Source organism: Manis pentadactyla, chromosome 12 (assembly GCF_030020395.1).
Source record: "Manis pentadactyla isolate mManPen7 chromosome 12, mManPen7.hap1, whole genome shotgun sequence".
Taxonomy (NCBI): domain Eukaryota; kingdom Metazoa; phylum Chordata; class Mammalia; order Pholidota; family Manidae; genus Manis; species Manis pentadactyla.
In genome coordinates this window covers 78,664,670-78,683,065 of record NC_080030.1, presented here as the reverse complement: position 1 = coordinate 78,683,065, position 18,396 = coordinate 78,664,670, and the positions used below count along the sequence as shown (strand labels likewise).

Sequence of the window (18,396 nt, the reverse complement as noted above, 5' to 3'; positions counted from 1 at the left end):
GGGCTTTGAATACCAACAATCTGGTTTCAAGATTTATGCTTTTAGCCATCATGCTAAAGTAAAAAAGTGTGCTGGTATTAATTATATTGTCCTTTCAATTAATTACTATTATTAAAAAAATATCTATTGGTTGTGCAGAAGCCCATGATATAGAGGGAAAAAAGTCCCTCTTAAAGCTAAGATATTTAAGCATTGTTATAGTATACTGTTTTTGACTGTTGCCTGCCTTTGTTTATTAGGTATTAGCCACTAAACCTATAAGGAGAAACAGAGCATGTGAATGTTTGTATTTGAGTGTGTGTGAGTGTGAGAAAGTAAGAAAGAATGAGTCAGAGAGAAGGAAAAGCAAGGGTAGGAGCTAGAGTGGGGGAGGGGGCTAAGGTAATGGTAAGTTTGTGGTAAAGAATTGAATAACCAATGTATATCTTCAAAGGGGAATAAGAGTGCTTCTCTTTCTTCAATAGATTGTACATAGATACTAGTTTTTTTAGTCATTTCATTTTCCATATTAACTTCTTTTATAGATGGCAGCTCTTGGTTTAGGCTGAAGCTTGTGGTTATAATCAAGTTTTCACACTTTCCTAGGTGTAAGAATCTGTAGTACAGCCATGGGTCTAGATACCAAAAGGGACACGAGTTACTAGGAGTGACCCTGAACAACCAGAGTGAAAATGCAGCTGGAGGAACATTTCTACATACCTTGAGGTGGTAGATGGTGGAGTTGATATCATTCACATGCCTGTGAGCAGCGGCACCAGATGACACACTCAACATGCCGGATTTACTTACTTCAATTGCAAGCGCTGCTAAACGAAGGTCATCTGTCAGATCCCAGATGCATTTATCACAGTCTGGAGGGAAAATGGGAATGTCATTTCTTCAAAATCAGAAGTCAGCTGGGAAGCATGCTGCTTTAAGTAGATCATAATGTATACTTCCTTGGTTAATGTTATTTGTATTTTTGTTTCCTAAGGTGCTGTTCTGGATCACAGAACTGTTTATTACACTCCAAGCAGAGTAAAGCCAAAGATAAGCTAAACTTTACATAAGGTACTATCCTTGCTTAAAACATTAAAAAACTGGAGGAGAAGACAAGATGGCGGCGTGAGTAGGGCAGCAGAAATCTCCTCCCAAAACCATATATTTTTGAAAATACAACAAATACAACTATTCCTAAAAGAGAGACCAAAAGATACAGGACAACAGCCAGGCTACATCTACAACTGTGAGAACCCAGCGCCTCACGAAGGGCATAAGATACAAGCTGCGGCCCAGGGGGATCCAAGTGTGCCCCTCACCCCAGCTCCTGGTGGGAGGAGAGGAGTCGGAGCGGGAAGGAAGAGGGAGCCCAGGACTGCTAAACACCCAGCCCTAGTCATTCGCACCGGGAGTGCAGACACACTGTGCATGGTGCGCTGGATACGAGGGAAATGGAACAGTAAAACCTGCGCGTGGGTTTCCACAGCCAGCACCCATGGAACAAAAGAAAAGCGAGTGCTTTTTGAAAGTCTTAAAGGGACAGAAGCCTCATAGCTGGACGGAAGCCTACCAGCACACTGAGCCCAGCAGCTGGGAATCATGGGGAACTCCAGGCCCCCTAAACCCTTGGCGGCAGTACAGCTTTGAGACCCCTCACGGTGATAAACAGCCTCCTGCCCATTCCTCTTCCAGCGCGGCCCCGCCATAGTGGAGCAGCAGCCTGAGAGTGGCCACGCCCACAGCAGCCACACAGAGCTTCCTCCACAGTGGCCTGGGCAAGAATCAGAGACCCCGTCAGCACGCAGCTGCCCAGCACAAGCCGCTAGGGGTCACCATTCTCCCAGGAAAGGAAGGCGAGGAGCAAATGGAAAAGGACTTTGGTCTCCCAGCTGACACACGAGCCAGCTGCCCACGACTACCTCTATCACCTTGAAAACGCAGCAGAATTTGATTCAGACAAGAATCACACACACATCCTCCTGTGACAGGGAACCTAGGGTGATAGATTTAACCAATATTCCTGAAAAAGAATTCAAAATAATGGTCACAACCATGCTGATGGACTTACAGAGAAATATGCAAGAGCTAAGGAGGGAGAATACAGAAATAAAACAATTTCTGGAAGGTCTTAAAAGCAGAATGGCTGAGGTGCAAGAGGCCATTAATGGAATAGAAATCAGATAACAGGAATACAGAGAAGCTGAGGCAGAGAGAGATAAAAGGATCTCCACGAATGAAAGAATATTAAGAGAACTGTGTGACCAATCCCAATAGAACAATATTCGCATTAGAGGGGTACCAGAAAAAGAGAGAGAAAAAGGGACAGAAAGTGTCTTTGAAGGAATAATTGCTGAAAACTTCCCAAAACTGGGGGAGGAAATAGTCACTCAAACCACAGAAGCACACAGAACTCCCAACACAAGACACCCAAATAAGACAACACCAAGACACATAATAATTAAAATGGAAAAGATCAAAGACAAGGACAGAGTATTAAAGACTGCCAGAGAGAAAAAAAAAGTCATCGACAAAGGAAAACCCATCAGGCTATCATCAGATTTCTCAACAGAAACCTTACAGGCCAGAAGAGAATGGCATGATATATTTAATGCAATAAAACAGAAGGATCTTGAACCAAGAATACTGTATCCAGCATTATTATCATTTAAATATGAAGGAGGGATTAAACAATTCCCAGAAAAGCAAAAGTTGAGGGAATTTGCCACCCACAAACCAACTCTACAGGGTATTTTAGAGGGACTGCTCTAGATGGAAGCACTCCTAAGGCCAAACAGATGTCACCAGAAAAAATAAAATAACAGCAAAGAAAGCAGACCAACCAAATACTAACTAAAAGCAAAAAGTAAAATCAACTACACACAAAAGCAGTCAAAGGAAACACAAAGAGCACAAAATAAAACACCTAACATATAAAGAATGGAGGAGGAGCAATAAGAAGGAAGAGAAATAAAGAATCATCCGACTGTGCTTATAATAGCTCAATAAGTGAGTTAAGTTAGACAGTAAGATAGTAAAGAAGCTAACCTTGAACCTTTGGTAAGCACTAAACTAAAGCCTGCAAAGGCAATAAGTACATATCTTTCAATAACCTCCCTAAATGTAAATGGATTGAATGCACCAATCAAATACACAGAGTAATAGAATGGATAAAAAAGCAAGACCCATCTAGAAGCTGCTTACAAGAGACTCACCTCAAACCCAAAGACATGCACAGACAAAAAGTCAAGGGATGGAAAAAGATATTTCATGCAAACAACAGGGAGAAAAAAGCAGGTGTTGCAGTACTAGTATCAGATAAAATAGACTTCAAAACAAAGAAAGTAACAAGAGATAAAGAAGGACATTACATGATAAAGGGCTCAGTCCAACAAGAGGATATAACCATTCTAAATATATATGCACCCAACACAGGAGCACCAGCATATGTAAAACAAATACTAACAGAACTAAAGGGGGAAATAGAATGCAATGCATTCATTTTAGGAGACTTCAACATGCCACTCACTCCGAAGGACAGATCCACCAGACAGAAAATAAGTAAGGACACAGAGGCACTGAACAACACACTAGAACAGATGGACCTAATAGACATCTATAGAACTCTACACCCAAAAGCAACAGGATACACATTCTTCTCAAGTGCACATGAAATATTCTACAGAAGGGACCACATACTAGGCCACAAAAAGCCTCAGTAAATTAAGAAAGATTGAAATTCTACCAACCAACTTCTCAGACCACAAAGGTATTAAACTAGAAATAAATTGTATCAAGAAAGCAAAAAGGCTCACGAACACATGGAGGCTTAACAACATGCTCCTAAATAATCAATGGGTCAAAAACCAAATCAAAATACAGATCAAGCAATATATGGAGACAAAAGACAACAACACAAAGCCCCAACATCTGTGGGATGCAGGGAAAGCAGTTTAAGGAGGAAAGTATATAGCAATCAAGGCATATTTAAAGAAGGAAGAACATTCCCAAATGAATAGTCTAAAGACACAATTATAGAAATTGGAAAATGAATAATAAATGAGGTCTAAAGTCTGCAGAAGGAGGGACATAATAAAGATCAGAGAAGAAATAAATAAAATTGAGAAGAATAAAACAATAGAAAAAAATCAATGAAACCAAACACTGGTTCTTTGAGAAAATAAACAAAGTAGATAAGCCGCAAGCCAGACTTTTTAAAAGAAAAACAGAATCTATACACATCAACAGCATCAGAAATGAGAAAGGAAAAATCACGACGGACCCCACAGAAATACAAATAATTACTAGATAATACTACAAAAAACAATATGCTAACAAGCTGGAAAACCTAGGAGAAATGGAGAAGTTCCTAGAAAAATACAACCTTCCAAGACTTACCAAGGAAGAAACACAAAATCTAAACAGACCAATTACCAGCAATGAAATTGAAGCGGTAATAAAAAAACTACCCAAGAGCTAAATCCTGGGCCAGATTAATTTACCTCGAAATTTTATCAGACATACAGATAAGACATAATACCCATTCTCCTTAATGTTCTCCATAAAATAGAAGAGTAGAGAATACTTCCAGACTCATTCTATGAAGCCAGTGTCACCCTAATACCAAAACCAGGCAAAGACCCCAGCAAAAAAGAAAATTACAGACCAATATCCCCGATTAACATAGATGCAAAAATACTTAATAAAATATTAGCAAACTGAATTCAAAAATACATCAAGAGGAACATACACCATGACCAAGTGGGATTCATCCCAGGGATGCAAGGATGGTACAACATTCGAAAATCCATCAACATCATCCATCACATCAACAAAAAGAATGACAAAAATCACATGATCATTTCCATAGACTCTGAAAAAGCATTCGACAAAATTCAACATCCATTCATGATAAAAACTATCAACAAAATGGGCATAGAGGGCAAGTACGTCAACGTAGTAAAGCCCATATATGATAAACCCACAGCTAACATCATTCTGAACAATGAGAAGCTGAAAGCTTTTCCTCTGAGATTGGGAACAAGACAAGAATGCCCACTCTTCCCACTGTTATTCAACATCATACTAGAGGTCCTAGCCACAGCAATTAGACAATACAAAGAAATATAAGGAATCCAGATTGGTAAAGAAGAAGTCAAACTGTCACTATTTGCAGATGACATGATATTGTACATAAAAAACCATAAAGAATCCACTCCAAAACTACTAGAACTGATATCAGAATACAGCAAAGTTGGAGGATACAAAATTCATACACAGAAATCTGAGTCATTCCTATATACTAACAATGAACTAGCAGAAAGAGAAATCAGGAAAACAATTCCATTCACAACTGCATCAAAAAGAATAAAACACCTAGGAATAAACCTAACCAAGGAAGTGAAAAACCTATACCCTGAAAACTACAAGACACTCTTAAGAGAAATTAAGGAGGACACTAACAAATGGAAACACATCCCATGCTCTTGGCTAGGAAGAATTAATATTCTCAAAATGGCCATCCTGCCTAAAGCAATCTACAGATCCAATGCAATCCCTATCAAAATACCAACAGCATTCTTCAATGAACTGGAACAAATAGATTTAAAATTCATATGGAACCACCAAAGACCTCAAATAGCCAAAGCAATCCTGAGAAGGAAGAATAAAGCAGGGGTGATCTTGCTTTCCAAGTTCAAGCTCTACTACAAAGCCACAGTAATCAAGACAATTTGGTACTGGCACAAGAACAGAGCCACAGATCAGTGGAACAGAATAGAGACTCCAGACATTAACCCACACATATGTGGTCAATTAATATACGATAAAGGGGCCATGGACATACAATGGGGAAATGACAGCCTCTTCAACAGCTGCTGTTGGCAAAACTGGACAGTGACATGTAAGAGAATGAAACTGGATCATCGTCTAACCCCATACCCAAAAGTAAATTCGAAATGGGTCAAAGACCTGAATGTAAGCCATGAAACCAAAAACTCTTAGAAAAAAACATAGGTAAAAATCTCTTGGACATGAACATGAGTGACTTCTTCATAAACATATCTCCCCAGGCAAAGGGAAACAAAAGCATAAATGAACAAGTGGGACTATATCAAGCTGAAAAGCTTCTGTACAGCAAAGGACACCATCAATAGAACAAAAAGGCTTCTTACAGTATGGGAGAATATATTCATAAATGACAGATACTATAAAGGGTTGATATCCAAAATATATAAAGAGCTTGCACACCTCAACAAACAAAAAGTGAATAATCCAATTAAAAAATGGGCAGAGGTGCTGAACAGACAGTTCTTCAAAGAAGGAATTCAGATGGACAACAGACACATGAAAAGATGCTCCATATCACTATTCATCAGATAAATGCAAATTAAAATCACAATGAGATATCACCTCACACCAGTAAGGATTGCCACCATCCAAAAGACAAACAACAACAAATGTTGGTGAGGTTGTGGTGAAAGGGGAACCCTCCTACACTGCTGGTGGGAATGTAAATTAGTCCAACTGCTGTGGAAAGTAGTATGGAGGTTTCTTAAAAGCTCAATATAGAAATACTATTTGACCCAGGAATCCCACTTCTAGGAATTTACCCTAAGAATGCAACAGCCCAGTTTGAAAAAGGCAGATGCACCCCTATGTTTATCGCAGCACTATTTACAATAGCCAAGAAATGGAAGCAACCTAAGTGTCCATCAGTAGATGAATGAATAAAGAATATGTGGTATATATACACAACGGAATATTACTCAGCCATAAGAAGAAAATAAATCCTACCATTTGCAACAACATGGATGGAGCTAAAGGGTATTATGCTCACTGAAATAAGCCAGGCGGAGAAAGACGAGTACCAAATGAATTTCACTCATCTGTGGAGTATAAGAACAAAGGAAAAACTGACGGAACAAAACAGCAGCATACTCACAGAACCCAAGAATGGACTAACAATTACCAAAGAGAAAGGGACTGGGGAGGATGAGTGGGAAGGGAGGGAGAAGGTGGGGGGAAGAAGTCAGTCAGCCTTAAGATTAGCATGTATAATGTGGGGGGTGGCACGGGGAGTGCTGTGCAACACAGAGAAGACAAGTAGTGATTTTACAGCATCTTACTATGCTGATGGACAGTGACTAATGAGGTATGTGGGGGGTACTTAGTGAAGAGGGGAGTCTAGTGAACATAATGTTCCTCATGTAATTGTAGATCAATGATACAAAAAAAAAACATAAGAAAAGCATAAAAAACCAAACACCTGTGACAGGGTAAGTAGGTTGGCATGGACACTAAATGCTGGATTGATGAAGAAGGGAATCACAAAAGGGCAAGTCATCTGAAAGATGTGTGGTGAGAAGCCCTCTGCCTTCAATTTTCTTCACGGGTAGGACAGCCATTTGGGATAACTCTTTTCATGTTGGACTTTGGGTCTTGCCTTTTACCCACTGGTGAAGGTGGCTTTACCCACTTTATTCAGGTCCTCTCGCCCTGACTTCACCTCACCCAGAGGAAGCTCACCACCCCCACATAGCCTGACCACCTGTCTGGATGCACACTTCAGCAGGAAGTCTGTAGAATATCACTACTTGTGAACACTGCCCCCTGATGTCTGGTGAAGATGGTTAGGTGGTGAGGGTGGTTGTGATCTCATTACTCCCTGAACTTCTCACTTGAGTTCCTCTGACTACTGTTCTCACCCCCCAGAGCCCCTGTGCCCCCTTGTACCACACTCATAAGGACAGCTGCCCATGCTTTGAAACCTGTCTTGACCACTCTGAAATGTTTCCATTTCCAATCTCTCCCCCTCAGACTGTACTCTTCTCTCTCATTTTTTGTAAGTTATCTACATTATTAGCTGCTTTTCTCTCTTGTAGAGAACTGATAATAGAGACAGAAGTGTTAACCGTTGTTAATATGTTAATATGTTATTTGAAGTTTAACAGTGGTCTTACTTCTATGCTCTCAAAGGAATGGCTCCCCTGACAGCTGGTGGAGGGAATGCCTAAGGCCAGGGAGGCAGCTTGTTGTCCTCAAAGTGACCTCACTTATCAATGTATAAGCTTTGCTCTGCTTGAGCCGCACTTCCTGTGCCATCCTCAAGGTGTGAGTCATTGGTAATATTAATCTCTTGTGCCCAGAGGGACTGAGAAGACAAGATCCTTTGGTTTGGGAGACGGGATACCTAATGTTAAAATAGTTTTTAAACCACTCTACTTAAAAGTAAATATTAGGTACCTTATTAATAGAAGGCTTTCTAAGGTAAATCTTTTCTTAAGTCTTTCTAAGAATTAATCATGGATTTTCTAGATTAAGGGCTTGAAGAATGCTTGAGACATCACTGAGACAGCCCTGGATATTTGTTTCAAAATGTTTCGGCAAGTTCTTGCACCATCTGCACTGCTTATGATTTGATTGACAGGAGTGACAACAGCTCCATTTTGTAGATCCTGAATGATTTATTTCTGATACCACTTCAGATTTGGAAAAACCCACTTAAATCTCCTGGTATCTCAGTTTCCCCAGTGCTGTACAGCATTGTTTATTTATCACAGTATCTGAGGACTTGAAGTGAAAATATAGAAAAGGGAGCTAAAATGAACTCAGTCATTAGGAATGGTTTTTCTGACTGCCTTTCCTTCTGGGTAGAATGCTTAATTTAAAGACTTGATAAAATAAGTTTTCTAAAATGGAGCTATTTAAATGTAAATCACCTATTTGTTGATTGCAATCAAGTAGACCACTGAATATCTTTTGTTTAGGGTCCATTTGGTTGAGGCACACACAGGGTTAAAGCCAGAGGGGATTTAGGCAGTTTCTAGAGAGAGGGTATTGCAGAGCTCCTCTGAATCCTACAGCTGCAGCACATTAGAGAAAGTGGGGTCAATCAATCATGTAGTGTTATTTTTACTTATGGTTGGGCAGTCCATGCCTGTAGAGGGTTCAAAACCTTCTTCCAAACATTCTCCAGTTACACTGTCACAGGCACCTCCCCCACAATTGCACTCTGTGGGAAACAAAAACAAAGAGATTAAGGATTAATTTATTGATGCTTAAATATGGCAATGCTTTCCTGGTTTCTGTAAATACTGGCTGTCAGTAAATAATTCTTCAATGGGGATTAATTATATTCTTCCTTAAGACCGTATGATCTTCCTTACGATCCAGAGACTATGCCCCTCACCCAATTAAGCCGCAGCCCAGTGAGATTTTCAAAGATTATTCTGGGGCAAAAGTGAATCTAAATTTTCTAGGACTCCTCTCCCAACATTTTTGGATTCCAATATGACTACTTCAGTCCAAAAAGACTTTGCCTGGTAAATTTCACAAGGTACACAAAGATCATCGAGCCCATCATTCAGCTACAATCTAAAGTTACGTTTTCACTGCAGACAGCTTTTCCTGTTTAATTCAGTTCTAGGGTTCATCATTGCCAGGTTTGATGGAGGAGTAGCCCATGGAGAGTGTGGAGGCCCAAGAATGATTCTTGGCTCCCATTGTGCTTGACCCTTGGCAAGGCTGACTCTAAACCTCTAAATGATAGTGATCAGTGGGATGGCTAGGAATAAGGTCATGGAAAGAACTAGGAACAAATTTACATGAATTTAGGGGACTAAAGAGCCCATTACTACTCTAATGATTATTTTCAAGAATACTTTTTGGAAAAAACAAAACAAAACAAAACCCAGTCTCAACAGACTGTTCGTTTGCTACTGAATTTCTTGGTGGAAATCAATTTGAAATACTTAAAAAGGATTTCCTAAACCATCTATGCTAGCAATAAGCTAGAACAGAATTGTGAATTTCCTCCCACCTCATAATTGTCTTTGTAGAATAATCATAAAAAAATTAGCTTCAAGAGGGACACACACATTTAACAATATATTTCAGCTATTTAATGTTCCATAAAATGTAGATTCATTAAACAATTCAGCAAGATCACGCTTTGTTGCTTCTAACATTAGCTTCTTGTCTAAGTGTGATTTGCATCTATGCAGCTTAAAAAGAAGTTTAGTAAATATTCTGCCAATCAGAGAACATCAACATCTAAGGCTTTGATTTTTTGCCAACACTTTTCTGATGCCTCCTTTCTTTCTTTGGTCTGACTGGACACAGGGCTCCCCTCTTTCCTCTGTCATATTTAGTGTTAATGTGCACTTCACGTTTTTGAAGACACATTTACTTTTATTGTGACTTCTGCAGATCATATATGTTTCCTTTTCAATGTTCAACTCTTCACTTCTTAAAATCTTTTCAGGTGGGAATCTGTCTCAGGAAGGGGGTTTCTGATAGAAGCATGCCACAGGAGCACAATGCCTCTACACCTGCCGTCTCAGAGACACAAAAGACAAAGAACTATTCCGTTCAGCTTTCCTTTACTCCTAGAGGAAGGCAATTTAGCTTTACTTCTGAGGAGTTTTACTTTATGCAGCAAATGGACTGGATAAATTATGAACAAAATTTGTATACTTCAGTCCAACTGACATTTAACCAGAAAGATTTCTTATACTATCTCTGGAATACCTATTGTGACAATTTGAGGAACTGGGGGGATGATTAAACTGTACCCTTGGCTTGCATTCTATTTCACTTAAATGTCAGTTTACCAAACATAACTAAGCAGAGGGATTTAGCTTTCAGAATAACAAAACTGATGTGAACCGTGCAAGTTTTCATTCAGAATTCTTGTCAATGATAGGTAATCCATGGAAGTCTGATTTACTTCTTTGATCAAAATTGGAAGGATATAAGATGTTAAGGTGAAAGTCCATTTGTATCCATGTCTTCTGGTTCATTCTACCCAAGAGCTAGGTTACATTAGTAGCCTTGAAAATAATATCTGCCTCTGGAGAGTTTGGGATACACATTCCTGGGGATATCATTGCTCTGGAAAAGTGACAAGGGGTACTTTTGTATTACTTTGTAATATTTCCCCAAGGTAAATCCATCTAATTTCAGTGTGTGTTGGCCAGGTAGCTGACTTAGAATTTAAAGTACTGTACCTGCACAGTTTTTGGCTATCCTGGCATCCCCATAGAAACCAGGGGCACAGCGTTCACACTTGAATCCAGTGGTGTTGCTTAAGCAATTCCTACACTGGCCAGTGACTTCATTACAATCTTCAAAGATCAGGTTGGGATCTGAATTTCCACTGCAATCACATTTCCTACAGGTGCTTCCGATCAGCAAAGGGTTTCCATAGTAACCAGGAGCACATCTGAAAGGGAATCATATGTTAAAAATTTAGTGGCCATAGTTTTTCTTCGTTTTCATGTTCTTTGCTAACAAGAAGAAAGTTTTGTGAATATATGTGGATTGCTCTACCAGAATTTATTCCCACATTTCCATCTTCCTAGTAAGTCTAGACTTCATTTTTAAGGAATTGCCCCTCCAAATTGTATTGTAGTCCATTCAGTTCAGCCAGACCTCTAGATGCAGGAGTATCTGGGATCATCTTCGTCATCCCAGTGACTTGGGTGCACTGCTGGCATGTGATTGGTGGTGCCAGATATGTTAAATATGATGCAGTGAGGTGAGCCACTAGGACATAGCTATGACTTGTTCTGGCCAAAATGTTGATAATACCTTTACTGGGAAACATTGGTATAAACCAGCCCCCACCTTGTCATAGTGAAGTGTTCAGATAACCTAAACCTGAGCCAATTAGTGCCTGGCACTGCTCTGGCCAAAATAGATTGGCTCAGGAGTGATTCAATCAGAGTACAGCCTGGGGCTCCTGTTTGAGGTTGTGGGAAGGCATTTGTGCCATGTGCAGGTGAATAAAGAGGCAGATAGCATGGATAAAAGGAATTGGAGCCCAGATGGCCATGATCCTGGAAGTTTTAGACATGTGATCCTATGGGGCCAGGCACTTAACTACATTTGTTGTGGAGGAGGCAGAGTTGGTAACTATGGTCCTGCTGCCTGGGACCCTAATGAGAGATGCCAGCCCAGTTGGAGGGTGGAGACTGAAATCCATATAGCCTTTGCCTGTCTTGCTAAGCTGTGCACTCTGGGTGGGGCTGCCTCTGCCCAGAAGAAGAAAATGCATTTCTCTGCTTTTCCCAGAGATGCCCTGTGAGCCAGTAGAAGCTCTGCTGTGATGTGGGATTACAGGCCTCATCTAAGGCACAGCTTCTAGTTGGCTCCTGTCAACCATTGCCACATGGTAGCCTTGAGGGAATGAAGTATCTGTATTGCCAGATCTTCCCTTTTTTTATTTTTATTTTTTAATTTATTTTTTATTTTGGTGTCATTAATCTACAATTACATGAAAGACATTATGCTTACGAGGCTCCCCCTTCACCAAGTTCCCCCCACATACCCCTTCACAGTCATTGTCCATCAGCGTAGTAAGATGCTGTAAAATCACTACTTGTCTTCTCTGTGTTGCACAGCCCTCTCCATGCAGTTGAAATCTGGAGTTTTATGTGGAATCTCAGTTTTTAAAGTTTGGCTCAAACTTTGTAAGAATACTGTATGAGCCAAAGTACACCTATTTGCTGACTGCCTATTGCCTCCTCTCTGCTGTGGATGCAAAGCTAGTGTGGAAGCCAGGAGAACTGGAGCTGAAGATGCTTAGTGAATAGAAAGAATGTGCCGTCACACCATCATGGGATTGAAGGTAAGGTACAGGAGTAAGTTCTAACATGAGAGAAAAAGAAAGAGAGCTGGTTAAGGTTTTTGAGCACAGTGAAAGTGATAGTGATGGAAACCAGTGCTGTTTTCAGAGTTCAGGGTGGAATGCAGGCTGGAATGCAGAGACCAGTGTGGTGGACGGAGGGCCTGGGCTGGGGTGTTGGCCTTGGAAGTGGAAAGAAAGGGAGGACTTCCCAAGGAAATAATGAAAACCTCGCCAGTAATAATAAGACACAGCATTAAAAAAAACACACATCTATTTAAAGTAAGAGAATCATAATTCAGAGCATTTGAAAAATAGAGAAATGAAAAAAAATCACACCTGTAATCTCAAGACCCTAGCAAAATTTCTGTTCAAGATTTTGCATATGCTTTTCCAGGCTTTATTCTTTTTTTTTTTTTTTTGGTATCATTAATCTACAATTACATGAGGAACATTATGTTTACTAGACTCCCACCATCACCAAGTCACATACCCCATTACAGTCACTGTCCACCAGTGTAGTAAGATGCTATAGAATCAATACTTGTCCTCTCTGTGTTGTACAGCCCTCCCTGTGCAACCCCCCCTACATTATGTCTGCTAATAGTAATGCCCCCCCTTTTTTCTCCTTATCCCTCCCTTCCCACCCATCCTCCCGAGTCCCTTTCCCTTTGGTAACTGTTAGTCCCTTCTTGGGTTCTGTGAGTCTGCTGCTGTTTTGTTCCTTCTGTTTCTCTTTGTTCTTATACTCCACAGATGAGTGAAATCATTTGATACCTGTCTTTTTCTGCCTGGCTTATTTCACTTGCCCAGGGAGATATGTTCATGAAAAAGTCACTGATGTTTATGTCCAAGAGATTTTTGCCTATGTTTTTTTCTAAGAGTTTTATGGTTTCATGGCTTACACTCAGGTCTTTCATCCATCTCGAATTTACTTTTGTGTATGGGGTTAGACAGTGATCCAGTTTCACTCTCTTACATGTAGCTGTACAGTTTTGCCAACACCAGCTGTAGAGGAGGCTGTATGTCCATGGCCCTTTATCATATATTAATTGACCATATATGTTTGGGTTAATATCTCTGGAGTCTCTATTCTGTTCTACTGGTCTGTGGCTCTGTTCTTGTGCCAGTACCAAACTGTCTTGATTACTGTGGCTTTGTAGTAGAGCTTGAAGTCGGGGAGCAAGATCCCCCTGGCTTTATTCTTCCTTCTCAGGATTGCTTTGGCTATTCAGGGTCTTTGGTGGTTCCATATGAATTTTAAATCTATTTGTTCCAGTTCATTGAAGAATACTGTTGGTATTTTGATAGGGATTGCACTGGATCTGTAGACTGCTTTAGGCAGGATGGCCATTTTGAGAATATTAATTCTTCCTAGCCAAGAGCACGGGATGTGTTTCCATTTGTTAGTGTACTCTTTAATTTCTCTTAATAGTGTCTTGTAGTTTTCAGGGTATAGGTTTTTCACTTCCTTGGTTAGGTTTATTCCTAGGTGTTTTATTCTTTTTGATGCAGTTGTGAATGGAATTGTTTTTCTGATTTCTCTTTCTGCTAGTTCATCATTAGTGTATAGGAAAGCAACAGATTTCTGTGTACTAATTTTGTATCCAGCAACTTTGCTGACTTCCGATATCAGTTCTAGTAGTTTTGGAGTGGATTCTTTAGGGTTTTTTATGTACAATATCATGTCATCTGCAAATAGAGACAGTTTGATTTCTTCTGTGCCAATCTGGATTACTTGTATTTCTTTGTGTTGTCTGATTGCCATGGCTAGGACTTCCAGTACTATGTTGAATAACAGTGGGGAGAGTGGGCATTCCTGTCTTGTTCCCGATCTTAGAGGAAAAGCTTTCAGCTTCTCGCTGTTAAGTATAATGTTGGCTGTGGGTTTGTCATATATGGCCTATATTATGTTGAGGTACTTTCCCTCTATACCCATTTTGTTGATAGTTTTTATCATGAATGGATGTTGAATTTTGTCGAATGCTTTTTCAGTATCTACAGAGATGATCATGTGATATTTGTCCTTTTTGTTGATGTGGTGGATGATGTTGATGGATTTTCAAATGTTGTACCATCCTTGCATTCCTGAGATGAATCCCACTTTATCATGGTGTATGATCCTCTTGATGTATTTTTGAATTTGGTTTGCTGATATTTTGTTGAGTATTTTTGCATCTATGTTCATCAGGGATATTGGTCTGTAATTTTCTTGCTTGGTGGGGTCTTTGCCTGGTTTTGGTATTAGGGTGATGCTGGCTTCATAGAACGAATTTGGAAGTATTCCCTCCTCTTCTATTTTTTGGAAAACTTTAAGAAGAATGGGTATTATGTCTTCTCTATATGTCTGATAAAATTCAGTGGTGAATCATCTGGCCTGGGGTTTTTGTTCTTGGGTATTCTTTTGATTACTGCTTCAATTTCATTGCTGGTAATTGGTCTGTTTAGATTTTGTGTTTCTTCCTTGGTCAACCTTGGAAGGTTGTATTTTTCTAGAAAGTTCTCCATTTCTTCTAGGTTTTCCAGCTCGTTAGCATATAGATTCTCACAGTATTCTCTAATAATTCTTTGTGTCTCTTTGGTGTCTGTCATGATTTTTCCTTTCTCATTTCTGACTCTGTTTATGTGTGTAGTTTCTCTTTTTCTCTTAGTAAGTCTAACTAGAGGCTTACCTATTTTGTTTATTTTCTCAAAGAACCAGCTCTTGGTTTCATTGATTTTTTCTATTGTTTTATTCTTCTCAATTTTATTTATTTCTTCTCTGATCTTTATTATGTCTCTCCTTCTGCTCACTATTGGCCTCATTTGTTCTTTTCCCAGTTTCAATAATTGTGACTTTAGGCTATTCATTTGGAATTGTTCTTCCTTCTTTAAAAAGGCCTGGATTGCTATATACTTTCCTCTTAGAACTGCCATCGCTGTGTCCCACAGAAGTTGCAGCTTTTTGCTGTTGCTGTCATTTGTCTCCATATATCGCTTGATCTCCATTTTAATTTGGTCATTTATCCATTGATTATTTAGAAGCATGGTGTTAAGCCTCCATGTGTTTGTGAGCCTTTTTGTTTTCTTTGTACAATTTATTTCTAGTTTTATACCTTTGTGGTCTGACAAGTTGTTTCATAGAATTCAATCTTTTTGAATTTACTGAGGCTCTTTTTGTGGCCTAGTATGTTGTCTATTCTGAAAAATGTTGTATGTGCACTTGAGAAGAATGTGTATCCTGCTACTTTTGGGTGTAGATTTCTGTAGATATCTGTTAGGTCCATCTGTTCTAGTGTGCTGTTCAGTGCCTTGTGTCCTTACTTATTTCTGTCTGGTGATCTGTCCTTTGGAGTGATTGTTGTGTTGAAATCTCCTAAAATGAATGCATTGCATTCTATTTCCTCTTTTAATTCTGTTAGTATTTGTTTCACTTTATCTCTTGTTACTTTCTTTGTTTTGAAGTCTATTTTGTCTGATACAAGTACTGTAACACCTGCTTTTTTTCCTCTCTATTGTTTGCATGAAATATCTTTTTCCATCCCTTCACTTTTATTCTGTGTATGTCTTTGGGTTTGAGGTGAGTCTCTTGTAAGCAGCATATTGATGGGTGTTGTTTTTTTATCCATTCTATTGCACTGTGTCTTTTCATTGGTGCTTTCAGTCCATTTACATTTAAGGTGCTTATTGAAAGATATGTACTTATTGCCTTTGCAGGCTTTAGATTCATAGTTACCAAAGGTTCAAGGGTAGCTTCTTCACAATCTAACCATCTTACTTAACTCGCTTATTAAGCTTTTATAAGCACAGTGTGATGATTCTTTATTTCTCTCCCTTCTTATATTCCTCCTCCTCCATTCATTATCTGTTAGGTGTTTTATTCTGTACTCTTTTTTGTTTCCTTTTACTGCTTTTGTGAATAGTTGATTTTATTTTTTTGCCTTGGTTAGTATTTGGTTAGTCTGCTTTGTTTGGTGTGATTTTATTTTCTCTGGTGACATCTATTTAGCCTTAGGTGTGCTTCCATCTAGAGGTTTCCCTTTAAAATACCCTGTAGAAGTGGTTTTTGTGTGGCAGATTCCCTCAACTTTTGCTTGTCTGGGAATTGCTTAATCCCTCCTTCATATTTAAATAATAATTGTGCTGAATACAGTGTTCTTGGCTCAAGGCCCTTCTGTTTCATTGCATTAAATATATCATGCCATTTTCTTCTGGCCTGTAAGCTTTCTGTTGAGAAGTTTGATGGGTTTTCCTTTGTAGGTGATCTTTTTTCTCTGTCTGGCTGCCTTTAATACTCTGTCCTTGTCTTTGATCTTTGCCATTTTAATTATTATATGTCTTGGTGTTGTCCTCCTTAGGTCCCTTGTGTTGGGAGATCTGTGGGCTTCCATGGTTTGAGAGACTATTTCCTCCCCCAGTTTGTGGAAGTTTTCAGGAATTATTTCTTCAAAGGCACTTTCTGTCCCTTTTTCTCTCTCTTCTTCATCTGGTACCCCTATAATGAGAATATTGTTCCGTTTGGATTGGTCACACAGTTCTCTTAATATTCTTTAATTCCTGGAGATCCTTTTATCTCTCTCTGCCTCAGCTTCTCTGTATTCCTGTTCTCTGATTTCTATTCCATTAACAGTCTCTTGCACCTCATCCACTCTGCTTTTAAGTCCTTCCAGAGATTGTTTTATTTCTGTAATTTCCCTCCTGACTTCATCCTTTAGCTCTTGCCTATTTCTCTGCTGGTCCATCAGCATAGTTATGACCTTTATTTTCAATTCTTTTTCAGGAAGATTGGTTATATCTATCTCCTCAGGCCTTCTCTTGGGCGTTGTCTGCCTGGTTCTCGACTGGACAAAATTCTTCTGCCTTTTCATGGCGATAGAGGTAGTCGTAGGCAGGTGGTGCATATGTCTGCTGGGAGGAAAAAGTCCCTTCCTGCCTGCTGGTCACCTTGCCCTTCTCCACTGCCTTTTTCGGTTACCTGCACACTAGGAGCAGCCTCCGGGTTAATTCCCTGAGCTTCCATGGTGAGGCAGCCCTCGGGGTAGCCCAGAGCCCTGCAGGGCATGGCAGGTGCACCGGGTGTGCTCTCCTGCTATAATGGCGCCCCTTTTCACCTTGCTCCAGCCTCCTCTGTCTGCGCCAGGCATCTTCATGCCAGCGGCAGCCTCTGGGTCTGGCCCGGGTAGCTTGCCGGGGAGGACACTCTGGGCATTTTCCCTTGGCCAGGCCGCTCTCCAGCTGCTTGACCACTGCAGCAGGACAGCACCAGCTGGGGGGCTTGAATGGCAGGCTGCTTATTGCCATAAAGGGCTTCAAAACTACATTGCCCCCCAGGGGGTTAGGGTGCCTGAAGTTCCTTAGGATTCCCTGCCTGCTAGGCTGAATGTGCTGGGATGATTCCATCCAGCTCTTAAGCCTCTGTCCCTTTAAGACTTTCTAAAAGCACTCGCTTTTCTTTTGTCCCAGGAAGCCGGCTGTGGGGACCTGCTCGCAGCTTTTACATTTCCATTTCTCTGATATCCAGTACACCATGCAATGTGTGTCTGTGTTCCCAGTGCAGATTTCTAGGACTGGTTATTTAGCAGTCCTGTGCTTCCACGCCCTCCCCACTCTGACTCCTTTCCTCCCACGGGTGAGCTGGGGTGGGGGGAGTGCTCACATCCCATGTCATGTCTTTGTATCTTACCCCCTTCCTGAGATGCTGAGTTCTTGCAGATGTAGATGTAGTCTGGCTGTTGTACTGTATTTTCTGGTCTCTCTGTTGGGAGTAGTTGTATTTTCAAAAATATATATGGTTTTGGGAGGAGATTTCTGCT

The 18,396-nt window shown here is 40.2% G+C and overlaps 1 protein-coding gene across 3 annotated transcripts in view; it reads right to left on the bottom strand.

Moving 5' to 3' along the window:
* The window catches only part of LAMA4 (laminin subunit alpha 4), a 193,888-nt gene that overhangs the window by 107,272 nt on the left and 68,220 nt on the right, over nucleotides 1-18,396 (bottom strand). For 2 of the 3 annotated variants that reach the window (XM_036893544.2, XM_036893547.2), the window contains 3 exons: nucleotides 10,986-11,200; nucleotides 8,894-8,989; nucleotides 700-851 (listed from right to left, as the gene is read on the bottom strand). In XM_036893544.2, the coding sequence (XP_036749439.2) occupies nucleotides 700-851; nucleotides 8,894-8,989; nucleotides 10,986-11,200 (463 nt within the window). The remainder of the gene's footprint in view (nucleotides 1-699; nucleotides 852-8,893; nucleotides 8,990-10,985; nucleotides 11,201-18,396) is intronic. The other variant, XM_036893545.2, reaches the window with a different exon arrangement.